The sequence below is a fragment of the Puccinia triticina genome, chromosome 6A (genome assembly GCF_026914185.1).
Source record: "Puccinia triticina chromosome 6A, complete sequence".
Lineage (NCBI taxonomy): Eukaryota > Fungi > Basidiomycota > Pucciniomycetes > Pucciniales > Pucciniaceae > Puccinia > Puccinia triticina.
Window position 1 is genome coordinate 5,656,370 of NC_070563.1, and position 11,678 is coordinate 5,668,047.

At 51.7% G+C, this 11,678-nt stretch overlaps 2 protein-coding genes across 2 annotated transcripts; one reads left to right on the plus strand and one right to left on the minus strand.

Annotated features, from left to right (window-relative positions):
• Nucleotides 1-851: 851 nt before the first annotated feature.
• PtA15_6A634 (uncharacterized protein) lies at nucleotides 852-1,738 on the minus strand (the record flags this gene model as incomplete). The annotated part of the gene is made up of 5 exons (XM_053170360.1): nucleotides 852-876; nucleotides 972-1,017; nucleotides 1,114-1,149; nucleotides 1,239-1,583; nucleotides 1,702-1,738. The coding sequence occupies 5 exons, from the start codon at nucleotides 1,736-1,738 to the stop codon at nucleotides 852-854; spliced, it is 489 nt and encodes a 162-aa protein (XP_053021559.1).
• A 4,167-nt stretch (nucleotides 1,739-5,905) lies between these two features.
• PtA15_6A635 (uncharacterized protein) lies at nucleotides 5,906-8,488 on the plus strand (the record flags this gene model as incomplete). The annotated part of the gene is made up of 4 exons (XM_053170361.1): nucleotides 5,906-5,986; nucleotides 6,062-7,785; nucleotides 7,849-7,965; nucleotides 8,032-8,488. 4 exons carry the CDS (start codon nucleotides 5,906-5,908, stop codon nucleotides 8,486-8,488), a joined length of 2,379 nt encoding a protein of 792 aa, XP_053021560.1.
• Between the last annotated feature and the right edge of the window lie 3,190 nt (nucleotides 8,489-11,678).

Here is an 11,678-nt window from a genome sequence, read left to right on the forward strand (position 1 = left end):
TTTGCGGGTACCTGTTTTGGAAACAAGGTAACCGGAAACAGGTACCTGATGACATCTCTAGAGAGGTTGTATCCCTTTCAATGACCGGTCAGCCTGTCATCAAGAGTGTAGCCTCTTTGATGACCTGTCAGCCGTTCATCAACAGTGTAGCCTCTTTGATGACCGGCTGACAGGTCATCAAGAGGTTGTAGGCTCTTTTATTACCGGCTGACCGGCCATCAAGGAGGCTACACTCTTGATGACCGGCTGACTGGCGGGTACCCATCCAGTTACCCGCCGTCCTCCTCACCAGAATTCTGGACACCCGCACCTGTCGGCGGGTACCTGTAGAGCCAAACGGGTACTGGGTACCCGGCAGCAAGTACCTGTTTGCCATCTCTAGTTCACAATAGGATAAAATTAAAACTTCAGAGCCAATTTTAAGGCCTTTATGAATTTTTTTTTAAAAAGTGAAGAAGTTGCTCTGATTTTCAGGGGACACCCAATCCCGTACGTGTTGCCATATTTTTAAAAATTTGTTGTTAAAGGCCTCAAAATTGACTTTAAAGTTTTGTTTTTATCCTATTGTGAACCCCCCTGATGTGAAGAGAGAAGTGCGTGGACTACCTGTGATTCTAACAATGTGTTTTTGTTTCATGAGGATTGGTAAGTTTAGTGCAAATGGCAAAAATTGGTGGTGGTGTGAGGGTATTCAGTTGGACAATGCTTGTATGAGTTTCTTTTCGTGATCAAATAGAAAGTATTTTTTTCTTTTCAGGAGTGAGTGTATAAGCTTGGTGGCTTTTTTTTTATTAGCAATATTAACATCATCTTTGTGGAGCACATGCCACAGTGCAGCTATTGCAGTGACTCTAGTCTGGGCTGATATGTTTCTGTCTGGTTTAAGCGAGAAGATAGATTTAATTATATCCATGTCGTTGGCCAATGTATCCTGGAACCCATGAGTTATTGATGCTCCTAAATCCTCCAACGTTTCGTCCTTCTCCCACATTTTGCGGAACTTTTTTTTGTCTTTGACTGATCATTAACCAAATTGTTGCAAATTATAAAACAGATTCAGAATTAATATGAAAGTTCCACTTGTTTTGCTGATACTTGTTTTAGATGACTTACAAGGTTCCGAAAGACCTTTCTCCGGGTGATAGAGCTCTGAAAGATGATTATTTTTTCAAAATGTGATTGTAAGAAGTAAGTTTTATCCGGAAAGAGTGACAAATTCATTTTTTAAAAAGACCAACCCTGCGCCCATTGGAACTCTGTATCCTGCTCGCCGCGTAATTTCAACATAGTCTTCTTCACTCTTTTCATGATTGTGCTCTTTACAATTTCGACCTTGTAGTTTTGCAGGATGAAAGTGTGAAAAGCATAGAGTATTGCAACATTAATCCTTTTGAATTCTGAATCTGGATTCACTACCTCGGAGAGTACTTCACACCAGAGCAGTAGATCATCCGGAGGCGTGGATATTGCAGGCTGCAGGAGACAGATTAACGCTTGATTCATGTGTCGGATCTGTTGAGCGGGTCTCATAGCGTAGAACATCGTCTTGAATTCAAAAACTGAATCCTTCGAACTGGTATACTCTTGGGTTTGAGGAATACAAATCAGAGAGCATCAGCATTGAGGCAAAATTGAGTAATTAAGTGGTGATTCGGAGGACCCAGTCAAGACTCAAACCCCTGGAGCAAGGTGAGAACATACCTGGGTGTAAGTCAAAAAAGCCGATGGGGCGAGACATTGGCTCCAGATCCTCCAAGAGGTATGCCTCAGTGTGATTTGGAAGGCAGATGGCGTCGGTATAAATTATGAGCTGGCTAATGAATAAAACAACAGGCAAGTAATAAGGAAGCCACATGATAGGTCGACGGATTGGTTGTCAGATGGAGCTTGCAATGGTTATCAGATGGAGCTTGCAATTAGGCGAGCTGCTGTTTTATGTCGCACTCCCGCACACCGGCATACACTCTCATGGATGAAGTGGGACCCCTTCGAAACGTTTCTAAAGAATGTTTCAAAACTCTTTTGATCTTGGCCTGAAACTCGGAGTGTGTCTTCAGCCTTGCATCCTGTACACATGGCTGTACAGGATGGGAAATGGCTGCCGGGCTGCACCAGGCCTTGACCACTAACTTAACAAAGTCCCTCTATATGAGGGGGGACGCTGTCCCGCAGGGACCCTCCGAAGGAGGGACTTACACCCAATGTCCAAGTTTGGGCTGACAGAATCAGAATTATGTCGTTTTTCAAACGTTTCTGGCTTCACCCTTTCCCATTGGGCAGCAAAGGTTTGGGGGAACAAAAGATTCCCCAGATCAAGGAGAATCTCTCCAAATTTTTCTGAATTTTTTGAGGCCTTCAGAATCCCTCAGATCTAATTTTTGTGACTATCTGTGGTCTGCTTCATCCTATATTACAAAGTTCACACTGTACAGAATCCAAAACTCATGATGTTACAAGGGACATTGCACATCAAGAAGACAGGTTGGGGATAGGTGGGTATAGTACATGGATAAAGAAGACTTTGGTCATCATGGAAATCCAAACAATAATGAAATTGGACAGGAAATGGACCGGTGAGAGCAGTTTTAAAAAAGTCCCCACCAAAAAACCAAATGCTGTCAGCCTGTAAGTCCGTTTAGCGCGTAAGTCCCTCCCTCCGGTCGGCGCGATGCGACCAGTGTTTTACCACTCCACCTGTAGGAGGGTGGGACTTAAGTTAGCCTTGACCATGATGTGTAGCCCCCAGACCCTACCGAGCTAGCCGTCACCAGGGCTGTATGGATGTCCGAATTTAATATTTCTGTAAGGATGAGATGAAGGCCCACTTGAAGGATCAGCTTAAGGCGTGCGAGGGTCGGATGAAGGCCGCCATAACTATGAAGGAAGCCAATTAATGGCGCTTTACGACTCGAAAGCTCCCTGGCGAAGTTGACAAATGACGAGGCTCATGATGAGAGGAATCTCCGAGGTACATATACTGCCTGCGCAGTGCAACTCATCCGCCGGCAGAACCACGCAACATTGCGTGCACTCCCTTCCATTTGCCGCCATTTATGTAGCTCACAAACTAATTACTTTACCACGGGTGCACTTGGGTGCCCCAGGGACAGCCCCCAACATAACATCGCAGAGGCATCCAAATCCATTTAAAATCCAGATCCCCCCTCATAACAGCGTCACTACGGCTCAGTTGTGATACCTTTTGGGTCCTTGGGGCGGCACTGGGACTATGCCGTCCCAGGGATGGATCTGCAATCCCAAAGTGCACCCACGGTGTAGTCCCAGTCTGCCTGAGGGCGCACAGTGCGAGCTCCGGTGTGAGGCTGGTAGCTTGTCATATATGCACCCTGTACATAACAGGATGGTCCACATCTGAGTTTTTAGTGATGTAAAAAAGTTCATAAAATTGATGGGTAATTTTACTTGGGCCAGCAACTTGAGTCAGTAGCAGACGCACCTCCACGGTGTGGTGCGCAAAATGGTACAGCTACGGTTCAAGATCAAGATTAAGCATGAAGATACAGATGAATACTCAAGATTCAATTCACCGGTAATCAAGATCAAGCCCTCAAGATTATCCGCCTCAAATCTCAAGCTCAAGATTCAAGATGTTATGATTGATATTGATGATTGTTGGTAATTTTTTTTCTCTGTTCTATATGATGTGGCTTCAGTTCAGATACAACCCCTCTTTCGATTGCATTCATTCTCTTATTTTACTCTCCTCATTTTTCTGTGTATGTGGTTGATGTTTCTTTGTGCGTGTTCTGTTTTGTTTGTGTTGCGCAGAGCTTGTTTGTAGTTAGGGATGTGATGAACATGTCTGTGACATGATCACTTCCTGGAGTCTGAATTTAGTGTTATAGCCGTAGACTGTGAAAGGAAAAATAGCACTTCTCAGTATTGAGTTCCTGACATGCGGCTTGGAGCAACTCAACAAGGCTGACACGGCTTCCTGCAGTCCTATGACCAGGGCAACCCAGCTACAAGTTACTAAGTACTCCATGGGGATAGTAGAGGATAGCACACCTTGGTCGCAGAAGTAGTTGGAATGATTTTAATTTTGGTGTAAGAGGTCATGGAGAGGATGTGTGAGGAATATAGGAAAAAGAGCACAACAAGGCTGGCGGGTTATAACTTTAAGGACCGAGGCAGATGAACTGAGTTATTTCCAACAGTGAATTCAATGAATGCTCTGAAGAATGCCTATGAGGACTTGGGGGTATAAACGCACTAGACTGGATGAAAATGTACTGAGGAAAGAAGAGAATGGTGGTCTTGTTGCTTTGCTCTCTCTTTTATAGGCTATGGTCTGCTGCTCAACTTGTGGTTGAGTGGATGGTTCTACAACACTCTTACCTTTACCTTAAACCAGTGTTATCTTGTTTACTTCTTTTCTAATCTACGCTTACGGGTACCCTTCAATTCATAATGTGCTTTCTTTTTGCAATTTGTACCCTCTTGCGCCACACCACTCTAATTCATAATGTATTTGTCTAATGCAGTTTTCTAATGCTGCTCCATGTTACTAATATAATTCTTTATGCTCTTGCGCTGCTCACTCCCTGACAGAGTTTGAACTTTGAACTCAGATGATGGGGAGGCATGGCTGTATTCTGATCCACAACATACACCATCAAGATTCTCAGATCCTTATCCTCATCACCTCATCAGCATTCCTTCCCAGATCCTCAACCCCCAAGCCCACCAACAAGTCTCACTGACATTGTTGTTCAACCCCTTTCTCTGGGTTTTCTCAGATCTCAGTCATTCTAGGACCTCACAGGAAGGCAAGCTTCTCATTGCCACTATCCCTTGCATGCACTGCCTATGGCCTGGCACCATAGGAGCTCCATAGCGGTTCCATCACTACTAATAAACACTCACAACTCACTCAAAACTTGTCAACCTGCCTGAAACCACTCAACTTCTACCTTATCTCAGACTAAGCAGTTAGATACCTTGTTATTCAGTCAATCTCCCTTTCATTGGAAATGATGAGCAATCTGACACAGTCCCTCCCAGTATCATGAGACAGTACTCCAACCACCAGACTCTCACATGTGACATCTCAATCATACTTCTCTAGTTTGATGTTGAAGACACCAATGCAATGGTTGAGAAAGCAATTGGGCTCCCCCAATCAAGAACAGTAGGACAACCCACTTTCTCCAGGAGTCCAATCTTATGGATTGTTTTGGCTTGTTTGGTGAGATCTCCAAATACAACAGCCTCTTGAGATATGTTCTATCAAACAGATATTTACATCCTCCAAAAATCCCACGGAGAATTCAATATTGGGATCCTTTTCAACATGTCAGATTCTGATTTCCAACAAGCAGCCAGGACAACCAAAGCTGGTTTCATCCGAGTTCTGGATGCAATCTGGAACAATGATGTATTTCAAGCAGGGGTATATCACTAAAAATCAAGAAACTGCTGATTTTGTAATACTGCATGTCAACTGGCAGCAGTCTCCTGATAGTGTTAGCTGTCAGTGCAACTGCTTCTTTTGTTGAAATAGATCTTGACTTGAAGTGGATTGTGTTGTGTCAGCAAAGGCAGACCCCTGTATAATCAAGTTGTGTAGTTGACTGAGCGGCCCAAGAGCCATGCCAATCTTTCTGTTAGTCTTGCAGCCATGGAGGTTGGCAACTGGGATCGAAGGTTGTCAAAGGGGGTTTGGGTGGTTTTGTTGGATCCCACACAGCAACGAGAGCTTGTTATTCGGTCGGTGGGGTGTTAGCTGGGAGTGTGACAGCTGGCTGACAGGGGCACGTGGGCATGGGGGGGACAATGGCGTGCTTGGCGAGGGACGGTCAACTGGCTGCCAACAACAACACAATTGAACAGCGGGACGGTCAACAGGCACTCGGACGAACGAAACAGCCCGCGCACTTACCCCATGGCAGCCGACCCTCGCACCCGCCAGCAGTCCACCTCCCACATCCTCAAAACCGGCAAGCGGGGCAATCCATTTGTCAAGGTATGTGCGGATCCCCAGCTAGGCTCGCTCCCACGCCTAGCCCCGTTCCAGACAGCACTGACACCCCACCTCCAGGACACCCACGACCTCTTCTCAACCCTCGTCGCCTCCCTCCAGCTCTCCACCAACACCCGCTTCTTCCGCTCCTACCCCAACTCATTCACCACCGACGATGCCGCCGCCAACCTCTCCTCCCTCCGCTTCTCCCAGTCCAACCGCTCGACAGACCCCAACGACCCCTCCCGGATCGTCACCACAACCACCACCACCACCTTCTCCATGAACCGCGACATCGCAAAGGGCATCTGCCAGCACTTCATGGACGCCCGCCTCATCGAGAACGCCGCCGACCCGCTCAACCCGACCTTTAAGGAGCGCGGCATCTACCAGATCACCCCCAAGGGCCTCCACGTCCTCGAGCGCTTCATCACCAAGAACGGCATCCATGCCGACCATCTCGTCCGCGTCTTCACCACCCAGCCCATCTGCATGAAGCTCCTCCACCTCGAGCGCCGCCCAACCGACGACGAGATCCACATCACCCCCAACGTCATCAACGTCGTCTTCAAGCGCTTCTCCGGCGGCCGCTCCCCCAACTACGTCTCCGACCCCGCCGAGCTCCACCGGAACACCGCCCTGCGTCCGTTCAGCGAGAACCCCCGGCTGACGCCCAACTACGACCGCAGCCTGGGCGTCGAGCTCCAGGACGTCCGCGAGCGAGCGGCGAGCGGGACAACCTTGCTGGTCAAGCACGTCTTCTCCTCCACCGTGGCCATCGACTGGCTCGTCGACTTCTCCACCTGCTGCGGCAGGGAGGAGGCCGCCGAGCTGCTCGCCCACTTCGTCCGCTACGGCCTCATCACCCTCCACATCGACCGCTCCAAGGGCGCCGACAAGGTCGCCCACGCCCTCGTCCGCGCCCCCGCCAGCGAGCCCACCATCCCCGGCGTCTCCCTGGAGGGCCAGTTCAAGTACGGAGCCAAGGTGACCTACCGGATCACCGACGAGGGCCGTCGGCTCAGCGGGCTCGACGGCAGCACCGAGCGGGCCCACTACAAGATCGGCGTCGCAGCCACCACCCGGACCTCCGAGGACGACCTCCAGTCCGTCTCCCACCACCACCACCAGACTAACAGCAGCCAACATCATCATCAGCAGCACCAGCAGCACCACCACCACCACCCGACGGCCGACCCGACCTCCCTCGGCCCCCTGGCCGACCAAGGCCAGCAGCAGAACGAGGGCCGACAGGTGCTCCGGGACATCCTGCATGCCGACAGCTCCGACGGCTCGGCCTGGGTGCGCGACGCCACCTCGTCGAGTGCCCGGCTGAAGGCCATCCTCGGCGAGCCCGCCCTGCGCTCGCTCTTCCGGGACTTCCTACGCTCGCACATCTGCGAAGAGAACCTGCACTACTGGATCGACGTGCAAGAGTTCCGCCGTAGGTTTGCGACCTCATCGACGGCGGTGGGTGTCGGCTCGGCACCGCACTCGTCGTCGTCCAGCAAGAAGAAGGCGCCCTCCTCTGCCGCCTCGGCCATGGAGCAACACCAGGAGAAGCTCGTCGCCACCGCCCTGCTCATCTTCAACTCCTACCTCGCCCCCGGCTCGCCCTCCGAGCTCAACATCGACCACAACCTCCGCGCCGACGTCATCAGCTACATGTCCCGCGCCGTCGACGAGGCCAAAGGCACACCCAACTCGCCGGAGACCAACGAGGGATCGGTGCCTGCTCTGAGGGCGACCCAGGTCCAGGCACTGCTGCGGCACTACGAACGGATAGCCGACCACATCTACCGGTACGTCCATCTCTCCCTCTCTCTTTTTCCGATCTGTGCCCTGATTTCGTCTGGGGAGGCCAGGTTGATGGCCACGGACCAGGTGCCGAAGTTTGTGCGGACGGAGCGGTTCCTGGAGATCCTATCGGCGCAGCAGCTGGACGAGAGCCGGGACGGGTCGGCGACGACGCTGACGAGCGGGTACGGCTCGGACCCGCTGCTGCTCTCGGCCTCCGCCTCCTCCATCCCTCCCCCCGTCTCTGCTAGCGGTGTTGGAAGGGGGACGGCTGGCACAAGGAAGAGTAGCAGCCCGATGACCAGCGAGCTCCGGCTGCCCGCCACGCTGCTCAAGCAGCCCTCCGCGTACAGCAAGAAGTTCAAGAAACAGCCCGCCTCGACGGCCGACTCCCCCGTGTCCTCCTCGCCCTCGTCCCCGCTCGCCAACCCGCCCCTCCCGCTCGCTTCAGCCGCCCCCGTCGCGGGCCCAGGGCCGACACGAAACACGCTCACGGCTGCTTCGGCGGCCGCCTTCAGCCACGGCTTGGCCCGCAACCCTCCCCCTCCCGCCCCCGTCGTCGGCGCAGCCCAGCCTCCCGTGGCCCCCGACGACGCCCGCCTGACCCCGCCCGACTCCGCGCCCTCTCTGCCCACCGCCCCGGCCCCCTCGGCCCTGCTCGCCCGTCTCTCCCTCCACCCGCCCGGCCACACGCCCTCGCCTCCCTAGACCCCCCTCACCCCCCCGCTGCTTTCTTGACCTCTCCCTCTCCCTTACATGATCTTCCCCCTCGCCTCGTCGTTCTTCCTCTCCTCTCCTTCTTCTTTCGTGTATATACATATCTTTGGGCGGCTCTAATATCCCGCTTTTTTGGGCTCTTGCGCCGCCGTTTGGGGCTCAAACACGCTGCTTCTCGCATCCTGAACTCGCCCGTAAGACGCTCGTCCCTCCCGGGGAGGGGTTCAGCTTGGGTGTACCTGGATGAAGCCATCGCCAACTCGATTTGGTAATCCGGACAGATAACATTGGCATGGAAGAAAACACTTTTGGATGGACCTGGCCAGCGGACTGGGATGAGCCCATGCACAGACACTGGCCCTCAGAGCCAGCAACCAAGCGGGGTTCCTCACTGGATTAATGCTGGTGAACATAACAGCTTAGCAGATGCAAATCTTGCTTGGCAAGCATGAGGTGCTGGCTGCCTGCCGAGGCAAACAGGCACACCTTGTATGCACCTGCTCTCTGGAAAGGTGCCCTCATGGGCGAAAACGAGTGATGATGTTGCTGAGGAGGAGGCCTCGCCGACAACCGGGTCTTTTCATGACTGCTTGCTGGGGCCCGGGAGGCATCTTGCTCGGGATGTTTGTCCCCGGCAGCCGGATTCCCACTCACCGGGGAGGATTCCTCACGCAGGAGCTCCTGGCACTTCCTTGCTGAGAAAGCTTCCTCAACAAGCGCCAGGTACACCAAACTTAACTAAGTCTCTCCCGAGGGAGGCCGAAGGCCCCCCTCCGGGAGGGACTTATGCCTTATCGGTGAAATTTGCCTGGGAGAAATGATAATAATCCCTACCTTTTTATGCTAAGGCCCCTGCACGGTGCTGCCTTGGTGTAATCAGCCTCTACACTTACACTTAGACTCTTGGGATGCCTGGCTATCTCCTGCCACCTTTGTGTGCATTTTCCTTCTTCCCAAACCCAAGATACAAGGCGTGTAGTAAAAAAAACTTCATGCTGGCAAAAACAGTCAAGGTATAACTGTTTTTCAAATGAGCTCCCTTGGAATGTTGAGTGAACATGCCCAAATGCATGTTCCCACAAGCATCCCGCACCATTTTGACGCTCTCAGATCTGTCAAACCAGTTTCAATGAGGATACCTGTCATTTTTTTTCTTGAGGAAAGCGTATGGATTTACACTAAAATGATGTTTTACGGACCTCATGCTTGGCTTTTGCAACCCACCATCTTCAATGTGTTATTATGAGCAAGGAATGAGAAAGGGGCAGGCTAAATGCACACCAAAGATTTACTTCATGCACACCAAAAATGTAGTGAACAGTAGTTCACACCCAAATTTTTGGTGTGCACATGTGTCCACTCCAAAATTTTTGGGGTCAGGCTTTAGGCACACCAACATTTTACTACATGCACGCCAAAAAAGGCGTGAACCTTTGACCACTCCAATATACTTGGAGTGGGATGTGGTACACTCCAAAACGAACTTAACTAAGCCCCCGTCCACGCTGCGGCGTGGGCAGCTTTTAGCCGGGGAGAGATGTGTAGCACTGTGACCTCTCCCGCATGGAGGGGGCTTATGAACTATTAGCACATGTTGGCGTGAGAGCATTCACCAATTTTGGTGAAGGATGTTATTCCTCCACAGCGCTCCCAGTATCAACCAAGTTCATGATTCCTCTTGACCATGTGAGCTTGAGCATATTCTTGTTGATCCTGTCTGCTCAGAATACCTATATTCCATCTCCATCATGCCCAATAAGCTTTCCAATTTTTTGATTTTGGGTTTTTCCGCTGGTTGGCAGTGGTCAGTTACCTCAACTTCCTACCAAAACCCTAGGTGCAAAAAGGAAAAAACGGTAAAGGGCCGACCCGACTTGAAGGAGTTTTCAACTTCAACAAAAGATAGAAAAAATACAAAAACAGTTGGAGAGAAACTGAGCGGACAGAAAGATAGCCAAGAAACCGGTGCTCAGCTGGGATAAAGTAGGAAAATAAGTACATATTGTGGGGAGTTGTGAATTGGAAGCGGAGAAACTGTACCCCTATTTCCAAGATAGCCTCACGTGAACATGTTCCTTTTGGTCATATGGTGTTGCAAGCCCGTCTGGGCACTTACCAAAGTTTGGCCGAAAAAAGGCCAAGCGCGCATGGCCAACCCTAAAGCCTGCTTGGCCGATCCTCAAGCCCGCCTAGCACACTCCCAACGCCCGCTTGGCACATCACAAAGTGGGCGGGGTTTGGCACAAAGCCCCGCTGGGCCGATTTCAAGCAAGGGTGCCACGCACGCCAAACGCTGTGCCGGCCATCAAGGAGAGAAGTTTCCCTCCTCGATGGTCGGTCTACAAACTGGTCATCGAGAAGGGAAGACTCCCTTCTTGATGATCAATACAAGTATTGACCACCGCGAAGGGAGTATTTCCTCCCCAATGACCAGCCTACAGACCGGCCATCAAGAAGGAAAAGCTCCCTTGTTGATGTCCGATGTGCGATGTCGAGAAGGGAGAACATTTCCCCTCCTCGAGGGCACATTGTTCTTGCCTTTCGAGGCAGAGACAAGACCCGGCGTCTGATGACCGGCGTGTTGCATGCCAAGTCACAGATCCCATCGGCCCAGAGCTTGATGTCGGCCAAGCGGGACTTGGCTGTGTGTCAAGCTCTGCCCCCCACGCAACCTGCCCAATCAAGCCCGCTGGGCTCATACCCAACCCCCGGAGGCACTCGGCCAAGCGGGAGTTGGGTATGTGCCCTGACGCGCTTGCAACACCATAAGCCCGGCTTGCACCTACACGACCAGCCGTGCTCGCGGGCTTTGTTAAGCTCGACTCCAAAACCAGCCCTTTTTGGAGTGCAAAACCATGCACTCCAGGTTGGTATGGAGTGAACACCCCGGCACTCCATTGTACTCTTCTCCAAGGCCGGCGCGGACCAGCCATGGCTGGAGGGAGGAAAAGACCCCCCTTGGTGACCGGTCAGCGCCGGCCATTGAGGGCTGTACATCAATATACACATGCAAACGCCTCCGATGACAGTTTTGTAACGGTCATAGGGAGGACTCCACCCTCTCAATGACCGTTGCAAACCGGTTTTTGGGAGGACTCATCCCTCTTGATAACTGTTACAAACCGGTCATCAAGAAGAAAAAAACCTCTCAACGACCGGTTGGTGCTGGTCATTGAGAGGA